General features: G+C 42.9%; 1 protein-coding gene across 1 annotated transcript; it reads left to right on the top strand.

The window, feature by feature from the left end:
- The first annotated feature begins 3,176 nt into the window (after nt 1-3,176).
- Nucleotides 3,177-27,417, top strand: LOC118801233 (cytochrome P450 26B1). The gene is made up of 6 exons (XM_036561420.1): nt 3,177-4,169; nt 16,164-16,388; nt 21,887-22,162; nt 22,375-22,530; nt 23,930-24,211; nt 24,404-27,417. Exons 1-6 carry the CDS (start codon nt 3,966-3,968, stop codon nt 24,794-24,796), a joined length of 1,536 nt encoding a protein of 511 aa, XP_036417313.1. The 5' UTR covers nt 3,177-3,965; the 3' UTR covers nt 24,797-27,417.

Below are 27,417 nucleotides of genomic sequence, written 5' to 3'. Positions count from 1 at the left end.
ACTGCAGGTGTGTGTGTGATATTTTCTGGGGTCTTTCCCATCTTTCCCATCTCTTAACCGTTCATTTCCTCTGAGGAAAAGGTGTTCACTGTGTTTATCTTTCTTAAGAGCTTAGCACTAATACTGTTGTTTTATTATAGGCCTACATGTCTTTCACAGACAAGGCCAAGAGGACAGATCACAAAGTCTCTTCAGTTCTTTAACAACGAACTGATGTGTTAATTGTTCTTTAACATGTTTACGTTTTGACAGTGTGAATTTTTTTGTGCTTAACTAAAGAATTTGTGAGGGGTAAAAAGTTTAGAATAATACATACGGAGACAAAAATGCACCACAGAAAAGAAAACAATATATACAATATACATAATATGTATATATATATATATGATATATATATATATATATATATATATATATATATATATATATATATATATGTGTGTGTGTGTGTGTGTGTGTACGTGTGTAGATTTATATGTGTGTTTGTATGTAAATGTTGATATGGGAAAAGAGACACTAATTGTTAAAATAATCTTATTCCCAAATGACCTTCATGTCAAATTAAGTTTGATATATGTTAAAGTATTTGAGAGTTATGGTCATTTTGCAGTTTGTCATCATTATGCTAAATTAAAAATCTAGATTGAAGCAGCCTGGCAATCCATCAATCTGCATTTATAATCTACACAATAAAACCCCTGAATAGGCTTCTAATATAAACCTAATGTGTTTAGATATCACTGTTGATTCTCACATATCAGACCAGCCAGCAAACTTCATTCAACTCATTCAACATTCAAATTTTTCAGATAGAAGAGAAAATCAGCTCTGTATAGTAATAGAAAGTATAGATAGTATAGAAAATCAGCTGAATAGTAATAATGTACCAAGCAGGCAAATCAAAATACTCCTCTCCTGGGCTGACTCTGGATCTTAGGTTGTGATGTAGAAGCTCTGTCTTTAATGTATCTGTAATTGTGATCTTTGTTATTTGGCTCTCGGTTCTAGGACACGACATGCGCGCCGTTTTGAGGCAGCGTTAAGGCAGATAAAGTGACTTCTGTGAGCTGCACAGGTTCGCATTGCCCCGTCCGGCCTCTGACTGGTGTAAAGTTCACTCAGCGTCCGAAGCCACTAGGCGGCGCTGCAGCGTTGCGAGACGCGCTCTGACTGACTGGGCGAAAGTGTGGCTCAGAGAGAGTATAATTAAAAAGCAGCGTTTTTAAGCACAGTTCGTTACTTTAGCTGAGAAAAAACTTTAGGTGGGAGAGCTGGTGGGTGCGCAGAGGTTTACAACGCACACAGAGGATGAAAAGTGAGGAGGAAGTAAGTACGTATGTGAGTTTACAGCAGGGTGAGATTTGAAAATCCATCAGAAAAGCGTTCGTGTGAATCTTCACTGAGTACAGCATCAGTCTAAATATGTTGCCATAATACAGTGAAACAAGAGCGTGTAAACATGTACAACATGACCTCTCTCTCTCTCTCTCTCTCTCTCTCTCTCTCGCTCTCTCGCTCTCTCGCTCCCCTTCTAAAGACAGTCTTTATATAGATTTATATAGATATGTAGATATATATCTTCATATAGTCACATTATTTGTATGTATAGTTACAAATGCTAGAAACAATAGTGAGGCTAACATTCGGCTTAACGTCTATTTTAACTGGACCCACAGATGTTTCGGGAACTGTGTAAGATGTGGAACATTGAGGCATTTTATGAAATCAAGAGCAAGGGGATGAGCTGGGGTTACATTTACAACCCAAATACTAAAAAAAGATTAACTAATGGTTAAATTGGGTTTACCTACCAATAGCTCGATGTATAAGAAGGTTTAATGCCCTTATGAAGAACCGAGGAGTTATTGTGTCAATAAATGTACCCCTACCCCTTCTCTCTCATCCCATCCCTGGTCCGGGTCAGCACCAGCCCACTTCTGTTACTGCTGAGAATCATTACATAACTGACCGCGTAATGATGACCATAAGCTAAGCGCAACTGAAACCACATCTCTGCTGAAACACACGACACTGGCACCGGACTGGCTCTGCGCTGCAGTGCATCTGCTCTTAACGCAGCGCAGGAGGTGAGCGCGAGTTTACAGCGGTGTGAGGATGAGCGCTCACTCTGTTCTGAACACTCCTCTCCCGCTGCGCTCCGCTCAGGGCTGCGCGCACAGCTTGGCCCGTTTGAGTTAAAGCACTTACAGCAGAACTGCAGTCCAGATCAATGAATGAACAGTATTTGAACCCATCTCTCTCTCTCTCTCTCTCTCTTCCCCTCTCTCTCTCTCTCTCTCTCTCTCAGCTCGGTGCTCTCTCTCTGTGCGCTCTGACGCACGGTCCCCGAGAAGTGTCTTCCAGGGACACTATAAACAAACAAACAAACAAAGAAGCAAACAAACAAAAAGTGAACTGACACTACAATCTCTCGTTCTCCTCATCACCTCGGACCCCCTAATCTGAGCTTCTGGACTTTTCACACGCTCAAAGATCACTGTAGGAAACATTACACTTACATACTTTTACACATTTCCATTCAAGCGAATAGTGGAGTCAACGTATATGGACTTACTGGCTGTTACGTCAGCATAAGATGCAATAGCGTTGACATGTTTCTATTTTTAATGCACCGTTCAGTTAACCGCGAAATCCTTCTTATCGACACTGTTTCCGATGCGCATTTTCACGGACCCTTGGCCATGACGCACAACTGGCTCTGATGGCTCAGTCATTACGCACAGTTTAACGCACGTCTCCACACAGCTCACACAGCTCTGTACGGACCCGCTGATCTGTATGGAGTGTCTAACAGTAGCGCTGACTGCTTTCACAGCCTCATCTCACTCCGCTGCTGAATACAGTGAAGCAGGAGCGCGCGAGACAAGCGCAGGTGCTGAAGCTAACGGTAGAGGCGGACTCAGAACGAAACACAAACTTTTAACCTCTCTCTCTCTCTCCCTCTCTCTCTCTCTCTCTCTCTCTCTCTCTCTCTTTCTCTCTCTCTCTCTCTCTCTCGGGCATGTGTCCAGGTCCTGCACGCTCCTCTCTCTCTCTCTCTCTCTCTCTGTATCTTTCTCTCTCTCCCTCCTCCCCTCGTCCCGTCCCGTCACGCTGGGGTGGGGTGTGTGTGTGTGTGAGAGAGAGAGAAGGGGTTGAGAGGGGGGAGCCGCGCGCGCGCTGGCGCACTGCCGCCTCGCTGCCTCCGCTATATAAACACACTTTGGGAGCTCGACTAGCGACTCCAACTCACGTTGAGAAACTGAGAAAGTGTATGTGAAAGAGAGAGAGAGAGTAAGAGAGGAGAGAGAGGGAGAGAGAGACGGAGCGCATCAGAAAAGAGGCAGACAGAGTCTGAGCAGAGTCATTTAGAGCTTTTTTAACGCTCCAGCCTTCAGCATCATCCGCGCGCAGACTGCACAGGATTATTCCTCCACTTATTAACCTCCAGTACCTGCTGCTTTTTCACTGCATTGATCAGGTCTGAGGAGGTTTGGTTTTTTGGGGTGAAGAGATTTTTAAAGGACTTTTTTCTTTTTAAATCCTCTTTTCTAATAGAGAAATTGAGAAGGAAAGGCACTAGAGCAGTTTGAACAGCCTGAACAGCTTTTCCCACGTGTTTGCACTGTAGTCTGACAAGTTCACGCGCAATTTGTTCTAGTTTTAAACTTATTTTTATTTTAAAATGATGCACCGAGGTCTAACCTCCACTTAACCCAGTTCATTAAAGACTGAACCAAGTGTTGTCACTTAGACCTCCAGAGCTACTTTATGAAACTTTAGCTCCACTGCAGTGAGAGAAGTTTTGAGTCTTTCAAGCGAGTTATATAGTTTATTTATTGTTTTATTTTGTTGTGCATCATTTTAAGGAGTGATTAGCACTCCTGTGTAACAGTACACTACCTGTCCAGCAGAAGCCCCTCAGCCAGCTTTTTTCCCCCCTGCTGGGCCCCTGTCTGTCCGCGATGCTCTTCCAAGGCTTCGACGTGCTCTCGGCGCTGGCCACTCTGGCCGCGTGCCTGCTGTCCGTGGCGCTGCTGCTCGCCGTCTCTCAGCAGCTGTGGCAGCTACGCTGGACGGCCACGCGCGACCGCAGCTGCAAGCTGCCCATGCCCAAAGGCTCCATGGGCTTCCCCATCATAGGAGAGACGTGCCATTGGGTCCTGCAGGTAAGTGAACTCAGTCACACGCACATTTACAGGCGCACACTCTCAAAACAAACGAGCTAAAATGACACGTACGCATTTTACGTTACTTTTAGCGCAGCTTGTGGCTATGTGTTCGTTATAATTACGCGAAGTTCTGTGCTTAAATGGTGTAAAAAGTGACAGTGATAATGATGATGATGATGATGATGATGGTGATGATGATGATGATGATAATGATGATGATGATGATGATGATGATGTTGATGACGAATCTTCAGTATCCTGTAAGATTCAGCACGTTTATGCTCACGTTCACGTGCGCGTGGCGTAAACAGCTGCTCTCTTCGCATTTTAACCGGTTATCGCGATGTGAACGCGCGCGCGATCAGTGCGCGTAGGTGCGCGCTCGCCTCCCAGCCGCGTTTCAGGAGGATCCCGCGCAGCACGTGCAGTGAGCTGTGCGTCTTCAGCGTAGTGGCACGTCTACCAGCTACTGTTCCCTCCGTGGCGCGCGCGCTCTATAACTCCGGTCCCGGCTCCGTCGTAGTGGAAAAGCGTGCGCGAGCCCAGAGGAGGAGGTGTGAGGGAGGAGAGGGCTGCAGGGGCGCCTGCCACGTCTGGTGAGTTCCACCTGGGTCTTCTGCACTAATGGCTACTTGGCTGAGGCTGCTGGAAAATACGTGCGCGCGAGAGCTCACGGCCACAGAGTTACTGTTTGCCACCGAAAAGTCAAATCTAAACGGTTTTGGAAGCCTGAGAGTGTGAGGAACAGCGCCATGCGCGCGACTTTTCCCTCAGTATTTTTTCATGTACAATGAGATGAAAGTATGTTATGTGTTATAGTTGTGCGCATGTGCTATCTGGGGGTGTGTATGTGTGTGTGTGCCCGTTTCTCTGTGGAAATGCCCCGGGACGGCGGAGCGCGTGCATCACTCTACTCCCGTAATAGATTCCCCAAACTTGACCCAAATCCAAGAGAGACTTTCCGCACATTTGGCAGCGCGCGTGCAAAAGCAAACAGCCCTGACTCGGGCTCGCGGTGATATATTTGAAAATCAGTGGGGCTCGGGCTGTGCCAAACTGCTGTCACCTTGCATTTTTTTTGTTGTCCTTTCTGGGAGGGAACAGTAAGTAGCGCGAGCAGAGTTAACGCCACCGCGCGGAGCTGCAGCTCAGACTATAGACGCGCTTCTGTTGGGAATTTTCTGCCGCGCGAAGAGCCTCAGGCACAGAGTCTGGGTCAGCTCCTCTCGAGCGCGCCTCGGCTGATCCCAGCCCTGTATCCACACTGGATTCCCCTGCAAGTTTAAAATTGAAAGTTCCCTTGATTTAAAGTTGTGTTTTATCATTAATACTTTAACGCAACGTAACTTATCTTATAACATACAGTAAAGTAACCCAATGTACGTTACAACCGTAGCGTAACCCAAACTTTATGCTTATGTTATGTTTAAGTTTATGTTAATACATTGTTTTTCTCTTTGCGCTTCTCTCGCGCGTCTCCTGTCCGCGTGCACGCACGAAATCTACTTCATTGGTCACTTTTTTCACTCCTGCTCTATTTCTGCGCAAGTCCCTGCTGTCATTTCACGACTCCGCTCGTGCAAAGTTTTTCCAGATGTGTTGGGATGGATCTTTTTCTACGGATTCCTCCGTTATTAAGCGAGCGCAGCGCACTGATGTGGAAGGCCACTAGTGCAGCGCTCCAGCAGGGGGACAGAGTTTCTCAGCTGGAGTCAGCAGAAAGTTCTGTGGTAAAAAGGGCAAACATAGAGGTCATAGAGAAGCATGTACGCGCAAACACACGCGCACACACGCCTCCGCGTCTCCACGAGATGTAATTTTCTCATCATTTGTCATTCTGCTAACGGTAATGTGCTATCTGACCACCCTTCTCCCCCCACCCCTATATATAAATATATGTATGTAAATGTCTAGGTGTGTATATCTATCTATCTATCTATCTATCTATCTATCTATCTATCTAGCTAGCTAACACACATACATATACGTGTGTATGTATATATATATATATATATATATATATATATATATATATGTATGTATATACATGTATATATATACACACATATATATATATATGTATGTATATACATATATATATATACATATATACATATATATATACATATATATATATATATATACATATATATATATATATATATATATATATATATATATATATATATATATACATACATACATATATATGTCAGTGTGGTAAACTTGTGGCTCAAGGCCAATTTTAAAATCCACTTGTAGTGCACAGCATGTTAGGGGCACTTCATGTTTTGCTCTACTATATTAGTATATTAGTATGTGTCTATCAGTTTTTATCCTTTATCACCTGCCTAGATAGGTAATGTACCCTGAAATCATACATGCATGAAAAAGTTTCCACTATCGGCACAGATACTGTAGTGATGCCCCCACCCTCCCCTTCACTGTACACTACAGTATGTACACTGTGCAGGTCCTGATACATTCTTCTTGAACCTCCTCACTATCAGTGATAGAATTTTTAATGCTTAAAACTCTTTCCACTCAACGCAGCACTGTAGAATGACATTCACATAGTTGAACACTTTCATGTTGCCCAAAAAAGCCCTGAAACATCCATAGAACACGGAGAGCACATCAACGTCATGGTGAAAATCGTGAAGAATGGAAGAGCTTTTAGTGCTCATTACTGAGTGAATGGCAGTCTTTAGCCAATGAGTTTAATTGTATCACAGAGTGAATGGTGGAGAGCACAATCCGTTGCGCTGTGTGTGAGAGGCCTGCTGCCACACTCTCTCCAGGGCACAGGTCACCCAGCGGGCACCAGCGAGGAACCCTCTATCCCTCTGTCCTGCCCTTCCAGCTCTGAGCCCCCCTCCCTGCACCCTGACCCAGATCGCTTCTGTCTGGGGGGGACCACAAAGTCCTCCTCTAGGGGGATCATACTGATCTTAACCCCCCCACCCCCCACCCGCTGGGATAAAGGCCACAAGGCTTAGGGCCTGATCAGCATTCTTAAAACATGCACACTCGCTCTCTCTTGCTTGCTCGTTCACTCTCACCTACACTTTTAAGGTTCCTTGACTTGGACAGATGGATCTAAGAAAAGAAATTAATTCATTTAGAACCTTTATGTAAAGTTCCTTTACACTTCTCTTTTGAAAGGTTTGAAAGGTTTTTAGGGAACCAAAAGTGGTTCTTCTATGGCATCACTCCAAAGAACCCTTTTTAGCACCTTTACTTTTAAGAGTGCACCCACTCTCAGTCACTCATTCACTTGTTCACTCACTCACTCGCAGCCACTCTCACTCAGTCAGGCATTCACTCCCTCGCTCGCTCCCTCCCTCCTTCTCAGCTCATCCGGGATTAGTGGGCATGAAGCAGGAGTGAATGGCAGCACCGCAGCATGGCCCCTCTTTCACCCCTGGAACGCACCACCAACCCCTCAAACAGCCTCTTGTCTTATTGGGGGGGAGTGGAGAGAAAGAAGTTGGTGGCAAGGGGGCTTGGCAGCATGAGCTGGAGGTCGGGATGGGGGAGCGAGAGAGTGAGAATAAAAGAGGGTCCCGGGGTGAGCGCTCACAGCACACTGAACAACCCTAATCTCTCTCCACATACTGTTTCCAGGTCAAAGGGGAGCCCATTCTCCTGGCCCGGACTTGTTCAGCCAGCTTTACTCTCTTTTCAGACGACTCGTGGGTTCTGGCGCCCACTCAGCTCCGAGTGAAACGCCTCTTTCTGTGGGGATTCCTACCTGTTATGCTTCATCCCTGCCTGCAGCTCTTCAAGCAAGGATCCACATATTGTATTTCCATGACATTAAAGGCCTTTACACACCAAAACATTTATTTAAATATGTATAACTAATGATACAGTACTGTGAAAAAGTCAGAGACCACACTTAGTTTATTTAATTTTCAGTCAAAAGTACACGTTTTTTTTAGCTTCATGAAAAAAACAGAAAATATATTTAACATAAAAACACAGAAGCCTCAACAACCAAATATAATATCAATTGTCGATGCTTTGACTTTATTACAGTTTCTATTCTTTTCGGGAGACATACTTTCTGCAGGGATATTTTTCAACACGTCCCAAGTTTATTCTTAGAAGTTGGTTGCATTTTTTGCTTCTGATGATTCAAGTTATTCCAAACACATCCAGTAAAACGTAGGTCTGAACACTACTTTTGGGAATTTCTAGTTTTTTCACTTTCCTTTGACTTCCCTTGTCCCTATGCAAGTGGATTATTTTATATCCTGAAAAATAAACGACTTGTTTTCAATGGTTATTCTGACTGGACATTACGCAAATTAAATGTGGTCTCTGTCCTTTCAATACTGTATTTTGCATATCAAACAAGATTTTTTGGATGGCGAAAATGCAACATTATTTTATTCACCCCTTACTCAATTTTGCAAATATTTCTAAATGATGTGAACTCAGTTAACCAGCAATTGCTATGTTGTGTTGAAGTAGCAACAACGTAACCCACATACTGCTAGTCACTTCTCTGGATCTGCTAGCCTAGTTAGCCTTCTGCTTGGTCTGGTGTGAGATTAGAGCCTCCGAAATCCGGTCTAGGCTTTATGAGCAGAAGTTTTAGCAATGAGGCAGTGAAAAAATAGTTTCTGGACATTTCTTATTTTCAAGCTGTTTATTCACATCATGTTCGGTGTGTAAAGGCTTTAAGACCCCATGCTTTCCCTTCGCCCTTCACCCCGCCTTAGCACCCACTTTGGCAGCCTGGCACAGTGGCTCTTTTTTTGGGCGGGTGAGAGGGGTGGGGGTGATGGATGGTAGAATAATGGGACCTCCACTTCTCCCTCCTTTATTCTCTTCCTCTAATCTCTCTTTCCCCCTGCCCGTCTTTTGCGCCCTCTCCTATAGCTCGGTGGAAACTGTCCAATGTACACATCCTGAGAGATTCCAGCTGGCCATTGCAGTAAATGGACATATTAGCCGTATTTATACTGAAGGTGCAGGTTAGCATGGAGAGTTCCCCTCCACACTGTTGTTACCTGCAGCACTAAATCAATAAACACCACGGCCCACCAGATACAGAGCCATCCAAACACTCACACGCATGCTGGAGGGGATGGGGGGATGGAAGGATGAGGGTCAGATGAGCAAAGGGAGAGAGAGCACGCCAAAAATGTAGGGAAAGCCGAGGAGGTGGAGATAGATGGAGCCGACGTGAGTGCCAACCTAAACAGGGATTACGTTTTTCAAATCCTTCTGCTTTGTCTGTCATTCTTCTTTTCCTATGTGACCCTTTCTGTCTGTCTTTCTGTTTCTGGCAGCCCGCTACTAAAGAAACACATCTGAGGTGCTTCAAATAGCATACAAAAAAAACTTTCTGCCTTCGTCTCCCCGCCCCCGTCCGTTCGCTAAGCGCCCCAGTGCCTGGGTCACCCCCTTGCTGATCTGAATAAATATAATTAAAAGAGTTTTTGTGGTCGTAATAAAGGGGTCATTTGTATAACATTTCCACTGCCACACAAAGGCTACATTTATGGAGCAGGGAGGCTCGACCGGTGTCCAATTTACACAGAAATTTGTATTTTTAGTTTGTATTTTAGGCTGCACGGTGTGCGTGAAAGGGTACTGGTGGAAAAAAGTAGTCCCCTTTATTGCCCCCCTTGTAAAATATCTGATAAATTTCTTTTCAAATGTAAAAGAAACTATTGAGCGTGGCGGGTTAACCTCTTCACAACCAGACCAGACCAGACCAGACCAGACGATTGAGTGGAGTACAGATGTGTTTTGTGTTTTTAGCACACATCTGGTCCCTGCTACTATTTCAATCTCCAGGACTGCAGACTCCATCTCTCTATTTGTCGTCCCCTTCCATCCGTCTCCTTCATCCCTCTTTCCAAACACGTTCTCCATCCGTTTATCAATCTGCCTATTTCCTCATTCCTCCTCCTTCCCACCGCCACCATCCCCTCATTCCAGGGTTGTAGGCTTTCCATATAAATGAGCTTGACAGACTAAATACATGTGGGTTAAGAGCAGGAAACAAAAGAACAAAACCTAAACTCAGCAATGAGATTCATTCTTTCTTTCCCCTGGAGCATACCCACATCTTCCTCATCCTTCATGTGTTTCCCTGACCGAAACCCAGTCTCAGTTGGCTCTCTTGTGGTAACCCTTCTTTTTTTTTCCTGCGGTACTGAAGAACATGTTCTGGTGCTGACGCAGCATTCATGCAAAACGTTCAAGTTTTTGGCTTTGAGTGACAGCTGTTTGGACAGCGCATGGTTCACATAAACAAAGTGCGTCTCTTTGCATTCGTTTGATGGTCGCAGGGCGACAGCTGCAACTGCACGTATTTCGCCGGTGGACGGACGAGTATACAGCCAGGCGTGTACATGTGTGTGTATTTGAGAGAGAGAGAAAGAGAGAGAGAGTAAACTGCACATTATTACCTCATTGCTTTTCCAGGGTGTGTGGCGCTTTCGTGCGTCAGTCGCCCTTTTGGGGTTTTCCTTTTCTTTTTTTCTCCTTCTTTCTATGCACGTCTGCGCCTCAGTGGCCCCGTGAGAAGGGGGCGGACATTTCTCACCTTCTGGCCAAATGTCATCTGCTCTGCCACACCCCGTCCAGCTTCTGTCCGTGTTTCATCCACTCCCGGCCTGCTCGGCTATTTCCAGCCCAGCGACTCAGCCACCTATGAAGTAGACTCCATTCTGTTGCTTTGTCCCTCGCTCTCTCCCTCAGCCACTCCATATTGTTCTCAGTCTCTCGCTCACTCATGCTCTGTCCCCTTTGCACTCGACTTGGGGCTTTCATTTTCATTGTGGTTTTCATTTGACTGATGATGCTAAGCATCATACTTTGGGAGTCGCAAAAGAAACTGTTACGGTTCACCTACCCATGCTCCGCCCACAATTGACTTCTTTCAGAGCAGCTGCTGTATAGGTGGGCAAGCTTTACAGACCACAACTCAGTTTTGTCAAAATACTTCAATTTAGCATGTTATTAATTGCAAACAATATTATTTTTTACATGTGAAAGGTCACACTGTTGGGATAGATCCAGTGTAGATGAAAGTAATGTTAGCATTGTGGCAAATTCTTTGTTGTCAGTGCCAACCTGTCTAGTTTTTATTAGCTACAACAACATAGTCCTGCTTAGTAGCATACTAGAAACGTATGTATCAAATGTAAACAAACACTATAATGATCTGATGTAAATAATTAACATATTTTGACAAAACCTGTTGTTTACCCAAATGCGTACATTGTAACACATATACTTTTAAAAAATGTTTAAAGTAAATTAACAAATTCATTTCAAGTCTACAGATTTCTCTTCTGAAAAAATACATATTTTTAGTAAAGTATGCTATTGCCTTTTACAGTGTAACAACCCTGAACGGGATTTTTGACAACATTCTATAAAGCTTGTCTAACCTACCAAGAGGTGCTATTGTGAATGTATTTGTGGGTGGAGCATAGATGGGTCAATTGTCCAAATTCCATTCCATACAAGTTGCCTTCCATCCCATTCCATCTGTTCCATTTCTACCTACCTCTCTCCATTTTCTCTCTTTTTCTTTCTTATTGTCCTGTTACATAAATCCCTCACTGACATCTGTACCAATATGCACAATGCAAAAGTTGGCCATGCATGTTTTTTATTTGTAAGGGTATAACTGTCCTGCTGTTGGAACAAGTGCAGGATGGCCATCAGACTCTTGCTCTGTGCAAGTGAGTGTACATATCGGCTTGTCCATATGCATTTCGTTGCCCATTTACTTTACTGTTACATATGGAAGTGTATGTACAACACGCCTTCTGAGTTTTCTGTGTGCATGTGTGTGTTTGTGTGTGTGTGTGTGTGTGTGTGTGTGTGTGTGTGAGAGAGAGAGAGAGAGCTCCCATGCAGCGTGTGTGTGAAAGACGCCCTTGTCCGTGGCCTGTCGTGCTGCACCGAAAAACGGCTCCTTTCTCACACAGCGCACAGCCCCTCTGCTGAGAGGAGAGCAGGAAGGGGCACACACACTTAGGGGTGGGTGTGATGGTGGGATTTAGGTGTCAGCATAAAGCTAAACTGCATTCCTGAAGAAAAATAAATGTACACGCAAACACAACTCTTGCAATGTGGTGAAAGATGCTACATTTATTTCTACACAGTACTTTGGATGGGTTTGGAGGAGAGATAGAGTGTGTGTGTATGTGTGTGTGCATGTGAGTGAGCTAGTGTTACCCTTTGCCCTCACACTCACTTGATATGTTAACTCCACACATTAGCTGTACACTGAGCGTTAGCTGGCTGTTGACCATTTAACCCCCCACTACACACACACACACACAGGCACCCCCACTCACACACCTAGTCTGGCTAAATCCCATCGTGCCATGTGTGTGTATGGCACCAAGCCAAAGTTTCACAAGGGTGAAACATCAGCAACGATGTTTAACTCTTAAAAGTTAAGTTTTTTACTTTCATTTTTTGTACTATTTAAATATAATTGGATAATTCTGTAATTCTGTAAGTTACATTCAGTTTCAACAGGTGTATGTCTGTACTTCTGACTTTTTTCTGTTCATTCCATGTAAAGAAATGACAAAAACATTGTAAAAATGTAAACAACTGTTCTTCTTTCCCCAAAACAAGACTGTGCTTCACATAAAAATGATATCAATTGTTTATCAATCTGCACTTTCTACACTTGTTTCAGTGAATTACATATGAGATATTCATATCAAATCTAACCTTCTAGGGATTAAGGATGGAGCGGTTTCTGCCACTTTCTTTATTTTCTGTCTATCCATTTTAACCCCTTTATCATTTTTGCTGCTACTCCAGTGGCCAGCCATGGTTCACTTTGTTAGGTTTGAAATACTCAAGTTCAAACTTGCAAGTTCCTTTATTTATTGACAAACCAGTTTATCCTGTGAACTATACACGTCAATACATAACAAGACCAAAATGCAAATTTTGAAAGAAGCTTGCCTCACCAGAACTTTCCGTCAGGTTCACACTCAACACTGAACCCGCAGAAGTTGTAAAAATGACACGCAGTCCAATTCAGTGCTCAGACTCACACACATATACACATCTCATAATCCTGTTAGTGTGATCGTATAAGCATTTTATAATTAAGCCGATAATTCTTTCTCCTTTTCTGAGAGGGTGAAACACTCCACAGCAGCTGGTCACCAAAGGTCATGATGTCATTTTCAGAGATCATCCAAGCACATCCAATGGGCAAGACTGAGACTGAAATATTTGAAAAGGTCAGACTGCAAATATGAAACATGTTTTAGAAATTCATCTAGAAATTTAGACCAGAAACATACAAAATTCAGACTGGAAAAACTAAAAAATTCAAACTGGAAACAGGCAAAATTCTGACTGGAAACATGCAAACTTAGAATTCTGACTGGAAAAATTAAAAAATTCTGACTGGAAACATGCAAACATAAAATTCAGACTGGGAACTTGAAAAAGTTCAGACTGAAAACATGTAAAAAGTTCTGATTGGAAATATGCAAACTTGAAATTCAGGCTGGAAATTTGGACAGAAACAGGCAAGACTGGACTGGAAACATACAAAACTCTGACTGAAGACATGCAAACTGGTAGTTCAGACATGCAAACCCTTAACTTGTGTTGTTGCATGTGACAGCATTTCATGTGCTGACCACAGATTGACTTGTTACATCTCTTTAGTACCTACGACCCATACCCATGAGCAAACGCACACACACACGGCACCAGTGTGCTGAGGTGAAGTGTATTCAGGCTTGCCCTCTCAAACAGCCAAACAAACAGGAAAAAAGCCCTCCATGCAGCTAAAATTATCCCCCCCCAAAAGAAGCGCCTGTGTGCCGGAGCCTGTGTAGCATGCTATGAGAAACAGGTCACAAATCTTGGCCTGGGGAGGGAGAGAGGGAGGAGGGGGCACAAGGAGCAAACAGCTCCAACTAAGCTTCCTGCTGTGGGATCAGAGTGTGTGTGCGAGTGAGGCTGTGAGGTTACAGTGGGTCTTTATGTGCATTGCAGAGGTCCCAAGGGCTGCAGTCAATTACTGTGTATTACATAGGGCAACACATTCTACTACTTAGAGCTCTGCCATAGACCCTTACTTCACTGGCCAGTTAGATATAGCTCAAAGTGGCTTGCGAGAGTTTGTAAGTGTTTTCATGAGTATTGAAAGCCTCGTCCAGCATGTATGACATGTGTACTGTAGTTTATGCTACATGCTGCCTATTTAGGATTAAAAGGGAAGTTGCACGCGCAACATACTTAAAGCACTTACTCAAACAATCTCAAACTGTGGTTTGCTTTGTACTCAAAATAAATTCACAACACGTGAAAAAGTAATATGTAAAAAACTTGTTTTTCCACCAGCAAATCTGCAAACCTAGTTGCTTGAGCTCGACTACGTGCAGGGCTCTGCTCTGCTTCACGTCATGGTAGTTGTCTGAGAAAGCCTTAATTGTACTGCGATTATTCCCCTCCGGCCACACCCTGCACCGATCATTAGCCATTACACTCTGATTAGGCAGCACCATTCTAGCCTGGCTGGTCCAGATCCATGAGACTCTTGTCTGTTTTACTTTCTCAGTGAGCTCCAAAGCTGAGTATCTCTGTTTTAATTCATGCTTTCTCTCTTTTTTGTCTCACAAGCCGAAATATGTAATAAAGAAGCAAGGGCAGGTCATGTGACCATGTCGTGCATAAGGATATATTTAGTTATTTGCACACATCCAAATAATGAGTCTGGTTTGTGTAACTAGCATTTTTGCACTGAGAGAAGTTAAAGTTCACCGGATATAGTGGGTTTACTTTCAGACATGACACATACATCTCTCATCTCTCATGCAAACATGCCATTGTCTACCACATACACATATTAGATCACTTCTCCACTGTGATTCCAGAGGCTAAGCTAGACCCACTTCCTTGCTAATCGCTAAAACCGACCCACGTACAGAAAGTCTGCCGCAAACTGGACCTTTGCACCCTTACAAAGCACAAACAAATGAGAAGACTAGTCATTCAGGGCTAACACCCTTTCCTCTAAATGGCCATAAATGCAAACACCTCATCTGTGCTGTAATATCCCAGCAACTACACCGAAAGCCCTGCAGCTTACTCTGAGAGAGTCAAGCTGGGGTCTATGGACCGTGTTCATCCGCTGCATTAAGCAACCTTACTGAGTCTAAAGGCTATGGATTACATTAAGTGCATACCCCAAATGTGGTTAACTTGTGAAGCATGCACAGTGCAAAACAGGCATGGTGTCAGTAGTCTTGTCTCAGTGTTTCTTTACTGTTAAATATAGAATATTACTTGACCATTCCATGGATAAAGGTTGTGACCATGAAATTGAAACCTACATTTCAAGAGTCGCTGAAGCTTGTTTGATACTCAGCCTTGACGGCTGCAATCGGCTTCAGTTTGTGGAACAACGTAATGAAACAGCCAACGATCATGTTAAATGATATCATTTGAACTCACTGATTTTAAATGACACAAACAATTTGTTGGAATTGCTTATTTGGTGGTAACCAATTAGCTTAACTTACTAGTTAGCTAGCAAGTTAAAGTGCCAGCTGTTTGAATAACTTTTTCTGCTAGTGTTTTTGGGCTTTGTTAGCTGGCTGAATGATGACATACACAGCATTTTATTTTCTCCTCTCATTATATAAAGTTGATGCAAAGATACAAATGTAGGCTACATAACATGTTGCAGATCATTTTTATATAGCCAAAGTGATACAATATATGAAAAATGCTGGCTTATAATCTTGCCAACATTAGAATCTTCAAATGTGTTGCACTTGATTGCTTTATGTTACTGTCAACTTGAACAGAAATGTTTTACGCCCCTCACAACCACTAATTGCATAAAAGTGTCACTATTTAAAATCTAAGAATTGTTTATATTCACTGAACACCATATCTGATCATATATTTTCTTTCTCTTCTCTTTTTTCTTTCCTCTATTCTCTTCCTCTCTCCTTGATGAAGGGCGCGGGGTTCCACGCCTCTCGGAGGCAGAAGTATGGTAACGTGTTTAAAACACATCTGCTGGGCCGTCCGCTGATCAGGGTGACTGGAGCAGAGAATGTGCGGAAGGTGCTGATGGGGGAGCATACTCTGGTCAGCGTGGATTGGCCCCAGAGCACCAGCACTCTGCTGGGCCCCAACAGCCTTGCCAACTCCATCGGAGACATTCACCGCAAGAGGAGGAAGGTATGAGTTTTCCGAGAATTCACACAACTGCCCAGACACAAGCCACAAATCTTTTAATTAGAAGGTGTATATCATCACTGAATATCAAATTACTTGTAATAAAATCTCAATCAATTAATGTACATTAAAGTTAAGAATATTTTTTCCTTCTCAAATAAAGTTACTATTTACGAAATACGTTGTTGTGGAGATAGATGGCACCTTTTTCTCACAGTGCAAAACAGCAGAAAGGGATCTCTAGGTTAGAGGCTGAAAGAACGAGAGAGAGAGATAGAAGGTCAGATGGAGACAGAGAAGTAAACACTATTCTCTCTGTCTTGTCCCTGTTTGATTTGGGGGCAGATATCAGCTCTCTCTTCAGCTTGTCTTTGCAGTCGCTCCATAACAGTCTCCAATCAGTGGCCTAGCAGAATATTATAAATCCTTTATCCTTCGCTCTGACACTATTGTCCAGGGCCAAAATGACCCTTTTTGTAAGTCTGGTTCCATCCAGGCCCACAGGGGCTCAGGTTTCCCCCCACACACACCTGTCCCATTGAGGGGTCAGAGGGGTGTAATCAGTCTGCTTAATCCTGCAGGCCTGGGGCCTCACGCGAGCCCCACTAATGACCACTAATTAGTCAGCTTGCCTCAGACGCACAAAGACAGCCTTATCCACTCACAGGCCTGCGGCAGGGTGGACCCCCACTGGCCACTTCAGACAGCCTGCAGTGTCATGCTCTATGCAGTCAGGGCATATGTCATTTTGTCTCTATGCTTACCAGGTTATCTGGTTCCCCTACAATATAGGTGCACTTTGTACAACCCATGGTATATATGTGTAAAAACCAATGACACTACTTTGTACATTTATTCTAGTGCAAAACAGACTAACATCCCAATACAATGTCACTGCTGTGCTGAGAATGATCCACTACTCCAAAAATAACTGGTCAGCAGTGGTCCTTTTTCATTGATAGAAGGGGCAGGGAGAAGCTGATAAATTGTGCTACAGCGGATGGACTACTGTCAGTAATTGTAAACCAATAAAGTTTGCCTATACAGTAGGTGTGTCTGATGGCCAGGGAGCATAAATTAAGTGCCAGTAATTGTAATTAACTGATGTTCAGGTCAGGATTAAGCTTAGTACTTCCCCTTTGTATAGCACTATGTCAGCAGTTCACAGTCCTGGCCGTATCCTGTAAATTTAACTTGCTCTAAACTCTAAAATGGCTTATTAATGACCTAATCAGTTGGCTTAGGGGTGTTACAGCAGGGGCAGCACCAAAATATAAAGTGTAGAGGTGCTCCAAGGCTCAGAACTGGGAACACTTGCATTATGTGTTTCAAAGTTTTGTCTCAGGGAGTACTCATTGAAAAGTCTACTATTAATCGATTGCTGGCAGATATGATCAACTACCTTTCCGGACAAGTCTGTAATGTACAAATTCCTTGTGTATGTCCCTACTTTATCACCACTGAGTGACCTGACCTGTGATGGAAACTTTCCCCTCAGCACACTCAAAGGCTGTTCTGGGATTTAGTGGTGATAAGACTTAGCTCTTGAACTCTGGAGACTAATCCGTCACTAAAGCAACATGAGGAGGGCCATGTGCCGCCCAGGGCTCTGAACACTAAAACAACATTCACAACAATAACACAAACACAGGCTGGGGCGAGACCCCAATCCCTCCTGTGCTCCTAAGCCCTTAGGGATAGCTGGCCCCAGGCATGACCTGGATGAAGGAGAGGCTGTGTGCTACCTCATGTGATGGGTGCTGAACTGTGCAAAGAGTGTGTCTAAGACAGCCTCCAGTATGAGTTTCAGTTTCCTGGAAATCCCTTGTTAAATTCGGATTGCACTCTTAAAAATAAATGGCTCTTGGCTTGGATGTTTGGTTCTAGGAAAAAAAAGTAAAGTTTCATTTATAGAAAATCTTTGTGTTTTAAACTAAAAAAAGGTTCTTCACACTGGCAACGAACCATAGGAAGGTTCTTTTGGGAACCGAAAGATCTTTTGTGGCATCGCTCCAAGGAACCCTCTTTGATACCTTTATTTTTAGAGTAGGGCTATGAATGGGTGATAGTTACTGCTCTGAAATGTTCTAAAGATGGTCTTTAAATTGACCTTTTGCCATTCTTTACTGTGTTTACGTCTCACTGTCGCCGTCTGTCTTGCTCAGTTGCTCTCTCTCTGCTGCGCTCGTCTGGACCTCAAGCTCCTCCACCTGTTTTCGTTGTTCTTTTGGCACATTTTTTAGCCAAGTGTGCCAGAGTGTTCTCTTCCCTGCTAAGCAGAAGCAGGTAGAAAAAGGAACAGAGATGGAGATGACTGTGAGTGAACTTCTTGAGAGGTCATGAGGATACACCACAGAGGACTTTGCTAATGCTATTCTCCAACTGGTCAATCTCCAATTCGCAATAAGGTCCGTCTAGGTGATCCCTGAGAGACCTAAATGGGTTTTTCACAGTGATATATGAGTTTTCCACTCTGAATGGATCAGCAAATTAGGTCTGTATAATGTTGCAGTTACTGGAGTGGTCAGTAGAGGGCACAGTCCTTTAATTCTACAGCTCACCTGCTTCCCAGCAGATTTTTCCTTGTGAATAAGGGATTGTGTTTTAGTTCTGAGAGAGAGGGAGAGGGAGAGAGAGAGAAAGAGCGGGGAGACAAGCAGAGAGAGTGTGAGAAAAGAGAAAGAAGAAAGAAGCCTTTACATTCTGCTCAAACCAGCAGCTTCGAGCTGTTTCATATAATTTAAGGCATATGGAAATTATTAAGGCCGGGGAGTTTCAGAAGGTCTGTGTGTGTGGGTGCGTATGTGTGTATATGAAGGGGAGAATACAAGCAGTCCCTCTTTTTGTAAGGAAGACAGAGGAGTAGCTCTAGTATTTTCTTCTGTAATATATGGAGTTTCCTTAGATGATGTGGCCTGGCGTTCGCTATATTTGACTGACGTCTGTGCAGCAGACAGCAGACACTGTACTCTCCACAAGGGAAAACAAAAGCCCTCAAGTGCACTGCCACTGACCCATACATGAATAAGCATGGAATGTGCTATTGTATGGCAATGAATCACATATGTGGGCTCTTCAGTGCGCAGCCTATAGCTAAACATGGGCTAATGGAAGTTTGACTGTTTTTACCATAGACACAACATGTGCAGTCATACACAGACACATGCAACATTTAAGGACAGTTTATGATAAATGTGTTTTATCATTTTCTTTGAGAAAAACATGAAGGAGCTATGAATAGTAATACAGGTACCGTTAATAGGGAGAAAGATATTGTAAATAGTGACACATAAGCAGTAAATAGTGAAATAAAATGGACAGGGTAGCTGATATGTGCATGATGTGGGGATGGAGTTAACCCATAAAGCTGCTGGCTTGCTTATTATTGAGTTATTAATCTTAAGTCCCCCTTATTTACTATAGTAATGACAATTCAATAACAATGCAATAAAAATGTATTGTCGTTATACATTTACGTTAGTGTAGAATTTAGTGTAGAATGTGTTTGGGCTTTACTCATGTGCATAAGACAACACTACAAATATCACAGCAGCAGTGTGGAAAAGTTATCCTTGCAGTATTACATATAAGTACTATAAATAAGTCTGTAAGTTTCTGTAGGAAACTAATATGTAAGTTATGTAGTTATGAGTGCAGTGAGAAATTAAACTGTTGACCCACATATGGACCCTTACAGTTAAAGGTTTAAAGGAGCACAAACAGAAAGAATTGAAAGGCGAAAGGGAGGCAGGGCATGCAGAAGTATTGAATGCTTAACTTCTTACCATGCATTACAGTCTCTCCGCTTTTATTGCTACTGTGGTCTCTGAGCTCTGATGGCCATTGTTCATTCATTCACAACAGAGAGAGAAAGAGAAAAAGAAGGGAAGGAGACAAAAAAGTGAATACAGTACGAGTCACTTTTTAGAAATAATGATTCTGTTAGACATGGGTTCACAGAGTAAGTAGAGGAGACAGAGAAGGGGGTGTGGAAAGAGAAATGCAGTGATGGGTAGAGACAGTTAGAGAAAGTGAGAGAGACGGAGGGCGGACCCATGAGTTTTTGTCACTGGCTCCGCCCCCATCATCTTTACAACGCTGGAAAAGCGGTGAGCAGCCAAAGTATTTGGGGGTGAGATGGCATATAAAAAGTGCTATTGTTAGTCGGCAGAGCCAGAGTTTTTAAGGGGGAACATGGATGTTATTTCACCAAACAAACCCGCGCGACTGAGGCACATTAGAAATGCACTGCCGTGGCCAGGAAAATCTTACCTTCCCTGCTCACTCTTTCTCTGCTGATGGAGAAGGAAACTCACTCTGTCCAGCTCCACTATAATGGAGGGATGGGAATGTGGGGGGAGGGAGGTGATTAAAAGCGAAAAGGTCAAAAATAGTGGGGACTTGTGAATTAATGAGAATGTTCCATGTTCCCTGCTCGAAGGAAAATAAACCTGTACTATAGCTGCTGACTTGTGGCTTCAGGATAATATTTAGATGACATTTCTGTCCATACTTCTGTTGAATGTAGCACATGCTTGGTCTTGGTTTCAGGGGTCAGTGGAATTGTGGGACGTGTAGTTTTTGGTTATTGAAAATGCAGTCCATACACCTGTGCCAAAAAGCATGCTTTCAGGATCCTTCATATATTAGCATGCTTTTATATTTGTCATTTCAATCTTGTGGAGTATGTGTAGTCAGTCAGTGTTTGAGATTTAGAGGTACACCAACCTCATGCCTGTCAGTGCCAAGTCCTACATACACGCTAAAGTTTCTCACACTAAGACCTACATGCCCATGAGCATTGCTGAGTCACATACGACATATCTCTACATCTTCTACTCAGCTGTTAGGCTGTTTGGGCACTTGAGCATATGTATATACTTGTTGCCATCATAAAAAACTTAATAATTCCATTCCTTTTTCTTTTTTTTACTTGAAAACGCCAGCCCCCTTACATTGTGTGAATTTTTCATGACAAATGGACATTCTCAAGAAGTTTTTTAGGGTCAAGTAAGAGATGTTCACCTCTAAACTTCAAGGATGTACACATTCTAAAGCAGGGGTCATCATTTCAGGTCCTGATGGGTTGGTGTCCAGCACAGTCTGGTGATTTTTATGCTCAAACAGACCCACTAAACCTGATAAATAAATGCTGAGATGAATCAAGCAGCTTTGGGTATGGAATACACCAAACTATGTTGGACTGGCCCTCCAGGACTGGTTTGAGGACTCCTGATCTAAAATTCAGGTTGTACATGGAAAACAATTTAAAACGATTGCATTATTATGAAGTTATAGGAATTAGAAATAGAAGTGTAGACCTGCCAGGGAGCCTGTAAATTTTAAGGGGTTAAGTTACAAATGTTTTTCCTTCTTCTATAAAGAAGGAAAAACTTCTATAAAGTTACTTTTTTGGAGGTTAACAATAGTAGCAATGTATTTCAGCATGTGTATGAATCCATGTGATGTAGAAACTGATTCAGCCTTTCCTTTCTGGCCAGATTTTTGCCAAGGTCTTCAGCCATGAAGCTTTGGAGAGCTACCTGCCAAAGATCCAGCAAGTGATTCAGGAGACACTGCGGGTGTGGAGCTCCAACCCAGAGCCCATCAACGTGTACCGTGAATCCCAGCGCCTGTCCTTCCAAATGGCCATCCGGGTGCTCCTCGGTTTCCGCGTGTCCGATGAGGAGATGCGTTTCCTTTTCCACACCTTCCAGGAGTTTGTGGATAACGTTTTCTCGCTGCCCATTGACCTGCCTTTCAGTGGCTACAGGAAGGTAAGAGGTTACAAGAGCCAGCATTATTCAACTTGAATGTTGTTATTAAAAGTAAAGATTGCTAAATTTTTGGAACTTGAAAATATGGCTCTCGCAAAAACCTTTATCTGGTTTTGTTCACAATTCCCCTTTAGGCAAGTGAATATACTGAATCCACTTTGGCCCATCATATATTCAAAATAACAATGTTGTGTATATTAATGTTTATGTAGGGCATTCGTGCAAGGGACACCCTTCAGAAGGCCATAGAAAAGGCCATCAGAGAAAAACCGCTGTGTACACAGGGGAAGGACTACTCCGATGCTCTGGATGTGCTGCTGGAGAGTGCCAAGGAGAACGGGACAGAGCTCAGCATGCAGGAGCTTAAGGTTTGTGCCGTTTCGTATTAATCTCCCATTTTAGATGGAGCACACAGTGCCCAAACTTGTTGTTTGAAGTGCATTGTTTAGTTACTCTCTTCATGGGCAACATTGCATGACTACGCATTAGTAAGTTAGGATTGAGACAGGTTGAGCTGTCTGAATAGAGATGGGAAGATCTGAAACTGACATCAAACTTAACTCAATCTTTATCAAATAAGTGATGAGCCATCTACTGCTTGGATTTTCTTTAGACCTTTTTCAATTTTGACCTAGATTTCTTGAACTCATCTAGTCTTAGCCAGTTTAAATAGAGTTGTACTTCAAAACCAAATGACTCTCCTCATCTACTTTATGTGCCTTACGTTGTCATTATACTGTATTTGAAAAAAAAAAATCTTTTTTTGTCACGCCCAAATCCATACTCATACATTGTTGACCTCTAAAGAAGCCCGAAATGAGAAGGGGTATTCTCTGTCCTCCACTCTCACATCACACTGGGGGGACATAGACAACTTTTGAAACAAATGATCACCAACAAGTACTTTCCACACATGCTGTTTTTACTTTACTGGTGAGTGGATTTTCCTTCCTGGAGAGGCACTCTACCCACGTTCAGACAGCGGCAGACGGGTGGATCCCTCAGGCCTGTCGGCACTGGCTCAGTGGCATGCCATTAAAACAAACGAAAGCTAAAACCTGACCTCTGCAAGATGGCTGCCAAGCCTCAGAAAGAAAGAGAGAGCCCCCATTCTTCACAAAAAAACATGGAAGGCAGCTAAAAGCTTAGGAAAACCAGGACTTGTTCACCTCCTGAACTTAATATCTGCGTCACACATACATAACACAAGTGCTCACTTGCTGAAGGGATTGTAGGGTGTGTTAAGTTAAAAAATACATCAACACAGCAGACAGACTGTTGCCCTAGCAGTTTTAAATTTGATAACCGCCAAGTTACACTGCTAATTAGCAGTCCATTCGGCTATCATGATAAGGTAAGCTGACATTAGTAAATTATCTTTAGCTAATATTATCTAGCTAGCAGCTTCAAGAGGTTGCAGTTTATCATTTGCAGTTGACACAGACAATGTTAATATTATCATACATGACATTAGCTGAAAGAGTATATCTGCTGTGGTTGATGTGGCATCGTTTCCCCTTGTTTGTGACCAAAAATCAGAAATCTCAGGATGTGGCACTGCCTGACATCTAGAGTTTTCTAGACTCCCTCCCTTTGTTTAAATGGAGGGTTCAAGAACATGTGAGGTTTTCTCTTAATTTCCCTTGACCCTTTTGAGAATCAGAATGGCAAGATGGTGGCAGGGATTACCCTGAGAAAAAGTGCATTCAATATGTCTCCTAAAGAACTTTGAGTGTATGTTGAGTCTATCTTTCTTCTACCCTCTAGGAGTCCACCATCGAGCTGATCTTCGCTGCCTTTGCCACCACAGCCAGCGCTAGCACCTCTCTAGTAATGCAGTTGTTGCAGCACCCTGCAGTGCTGGAGAAGATGCGTGAGGAGCTACGCAGCTGTGGTCTGCTGCATGACGGCTGCCTGTGCCAAGGAGAGCTGCGACTGGACAGCATTTACAGCCTCAAATACCTGGACTGCGTCATCAAAGAAGTCCTGCGCCTCTATGCCCCTGTGTCTGGAGGCTACCGGACTGCCATACAGACCTTTGAGTTGGATGTAAGTCATGGAGAAGGCTGGATTTGGATGGCTTAAGCATGCATGCAATTTAAGGGAACATCACCTTTTTACCTAATATTAACCTCAATCCAAAATTATCAATCAAGACATTTGGTTCCCGATTACTGGAATTAATGTAATCTTCTCCTCTTTTTCTTTTTCTCTCACTCTTATCACCCTATTCTCACACAGGGTGTGCAGATTCCCAAAGGCTGGAGTGTGATGTACAGCATCCGTGATACTCACGACACCTCGGCTGTCTTCAAGGATGTCCAGGCCTTCGACCCTGACCGCTTCAGTCCGGAGCGTGGCGAGGACCGCGAAGGCCGCTTCCACTACCTGCCCTTTGGGGGTGGCATCCGCTCTTGCCTGGGCAAGCAGCTGGCCACCCTCTTTCTGAAGCTGCTGGCTGTGGAGCTAGCAGGGGGCAGCCGTTTTGAGCTGGCCAGCCGGACATTCCCGCGCCTGGTGTCCGTGCCCGTGGTCCACCCCACCGATGGCCTCCGCGTCAAGTTCTTCGGCCTGGACTCCAACCAGAACCAGATCATGGCCAAGACAGACGAGATGCTGGGCGCCACTGTGTGATTGGTTGGTTGCGGGTGGGGAAAGGAGTAAGTGGAAGGAGAGAAGTGGGTGGAGCCTTTTGACAGTTACTGTTGAAATATTTGCCCTCTCAAGTGGCAAACTGTTAGTCGAGAGAGACTCTCATAACTTTCTCTTTGTAACTTTCAAGATGTCACTTTCATCTGCCAAAAATGTACAGTCTATCATTTTTTTCCTAAGAAAATGTAAAAAAGCAAACAAAAACATCAACAAAAAAGAAAAAAACAACTAAAACGATAAGGCTACATCATCAAGAGATGCTATGAGATAGAGAGCACAAGATGAAAGAAGCTGTTTCCGAATGTTCGTAGGAAGACTGGAAGGTTCTAAAGGAAAGAAAGATAGTCATGTTATTTGTGCCTAGCTAAGTAGATGTCACAGGGTATGGCCAAATGTGTGATCACAGTAAAGCGGCCAATTCTGAGCAAGGACAAGTGTCATTGTTATCACGGCCTGAAAAGAGGTTCAGTACAGGGGTGTTTTTCAGGGTTAGTATGCATGTGTGTGTTAATCTGTTCACTTTTTTGTATGTCTGTCAACAAATGCCTATGTATGAGTGTGTGTGTGTGTGTGTGTGTATGTACATATTTGGGGGGGGCGGTAGATCATTCAGGCATTTAGGAGTGTAGGAAACAGTGTAAGCTAGAAAGAATGAAAGGATGGTGGAATTACTCAGGTGTGTATGTAGTATAGAAGGACCTTTCAGACTAACCGAAGTCTATGTTGTATCTGTATCTGCACATAAAAGACAATTCATTATCATATTATTCTATTAAGAAGTGTGTGCTTGTGGGTGGGTGTGTGGATGTGGATGTGGAAAAGTGTGTGTGAGAGAGTGAAAACGTGAAAATACTCAACCTGTGCTTTTTTTGCAATGATTTCAGTGTATCAGGTTGTACAGGCCTCTGAAGACACGTCTGTAGTCGATGTCATGCCCATATTAGGAATTCTGGATCTAAGCAGATTTCTCTTTGAGAAAAAAGAAATTGTCCCCATCGCATTCTGTGGTGAACAAAGATGTTCCAAAGAGACATTTTGCTGTATGGACATTTTTCCTCTGGACACTGCTGGATCCTCTGAATAACAACCCTGTCAGCCCAAATATGAAAGCTAACACTGCTGTGCACTGATCTGACATCACAAGACTGGCAACCTCAACAAAATACCCTACAAAAATGATCAAGGCTTATCAAATGTGGCAGTAGCTGGTGTTGCTATGGCAGTAGCTGGTGTTGGTATATAACAGTGTTTGAGTTTAGTAGTAGACTTACTATCCAGTTATTAATGGGGGAAACACAGGACAAAATGTGTTAGGTTTGACACATTTTTGTTTACCACACATATTTTTCATACAGAAAATCTGCTTTGATCCAGATTTATGAATATTGGCTTAATGCCAACTACAGAATGACACTGACTTCGGAGATCTATCGAGTACTTGTGTGTGTGTGTCTGAATGGGCATGAAACTCTCAAAACAAGCTATTCTGGTAAGCAGAAGTCATTCGTACTGCAAAGTGTATATTCTGAAGACTGATTTCAGTCAGACAGGGAGACGACATCACTACAGAAGCCGGAGGTTGCTGGTCACCATATTTGCTGCTTGAGAGTTGCTTATGTATTCTTATGTAGGAGCAGAGTGCTATTTGCCCTCTGTTGAGGATGACTGTTTTTTTTTCCTGCTGCTCCACTTTGCAACACTATAATGCGAAAAAAGAAAAAGGTCAATGATCAGAGATGATGAGAAGACACGTTTGCTAATCATCAGTCCGTCTCTTAAATATTTTTTGTGAACTTTTCAATGCCACTTCACAGGAACTATTTATGTGAGTGACTTGCAGTGGGATTTAAAAAGAGGGGCACTAGGACCTTTGGCGGAAACCCTTTGGAGGACCTCTATCACTTCTTCCACACATCATGCGAAGGACTTTTATTTTGATAAAACATGCCACTGATATTCTATTATTAATAAATGGACATTGAATTAAAGTCTGCTGCTTCCAATGTACCGCTTTCTAACAGAGAGTAGACCGCTACAGTAGTGCGCACGTTCTAAGCAAATGATTGTGTGAGCAAAGAAGGCTTGGGAAATACACTCATTTCAGAAAGCCATGGGTAACGCCTATTTGCATTGTCTAATATCCTAATATTATTCCTATTAATATTATTGTAATATTATTTGAAGTGCTATTTTTGTTATATTTCAAAATAGAGTTCTAGTATAAATAAAGTTTGTTGGTAAATATTGTTATATTTAGAATATGAATGGCAGTTATATTGTAAACAGTGTTTAAATGTTAATATGGTTTTATGTTATTGTAATTATTCTGTTATCAATATTATCATCATTGCAATTAGTTAATATTAATAAACACACAAGCACTTGTGAGGTATGTTTATATTGAGTGCCATGCGACTACATGTTCTGTTCTTTGTTGATTGTTGAGTTTGTCTGTACATAATTTTATTTCTTTTTACAAATCCACATTTCACTTAGTTAAAATATGAATGTTTTTCCTCCTTTTCCTTTTTTTGTTACAATGATTCTTAAATGTACTTGGCAATTTTATAAAACCCTGTAATAAACTATAATGTGAAAAGCCA

The sequence above is a fragment of the Colossoma macropomum genome, unplaced genomic scaffold (assembly GCF_904425465.1).
Source record: "Colossoma macropomum unplaced genomic scaffold, Colossoma_macropomum, whole genome shotgun sequence".
Classification (NCBI taxonomy): domain Eukaryota; kingdom Metazoa; phylum Chordata; class Actinopteri; order Characiformes; family Serrasalmidae; genus Colossoma; species Colossoma macropomum.
Note: the sequence above shows the minus strand (reverse complement) of the source record. Positions and strands in the feature narration are given on the sequence as shown.

What these genes read in the sequence shown, in the direction of transcription:
- LOC118801233 (XM_036561420.1), top strand. Translation starts at nt 3,966, where the DNA reads ATGCTCTTCCAAGGCTTCGACGTGCTCTCGGCGCTGGCCACTCTGGCC. An exon ending in CTTTCAGTGGCTACAGGAAG is followed by an intron (nt 22,163 to 22,374) that starts GTAAGAGGTTAC and finishes ATGTTTATGTAG; the next exon opens with GGCATTCGTGCAAGGGACAC. An exon ending in TACAGACCTTTGAGTTGGAT is followed by an intron (nt 24,212 to 24,403) that starts GTAAGTCATGGA and finishes ATTCTCACACAG; the next exon opens with GGTGTGCAGATTCCCAAAGG.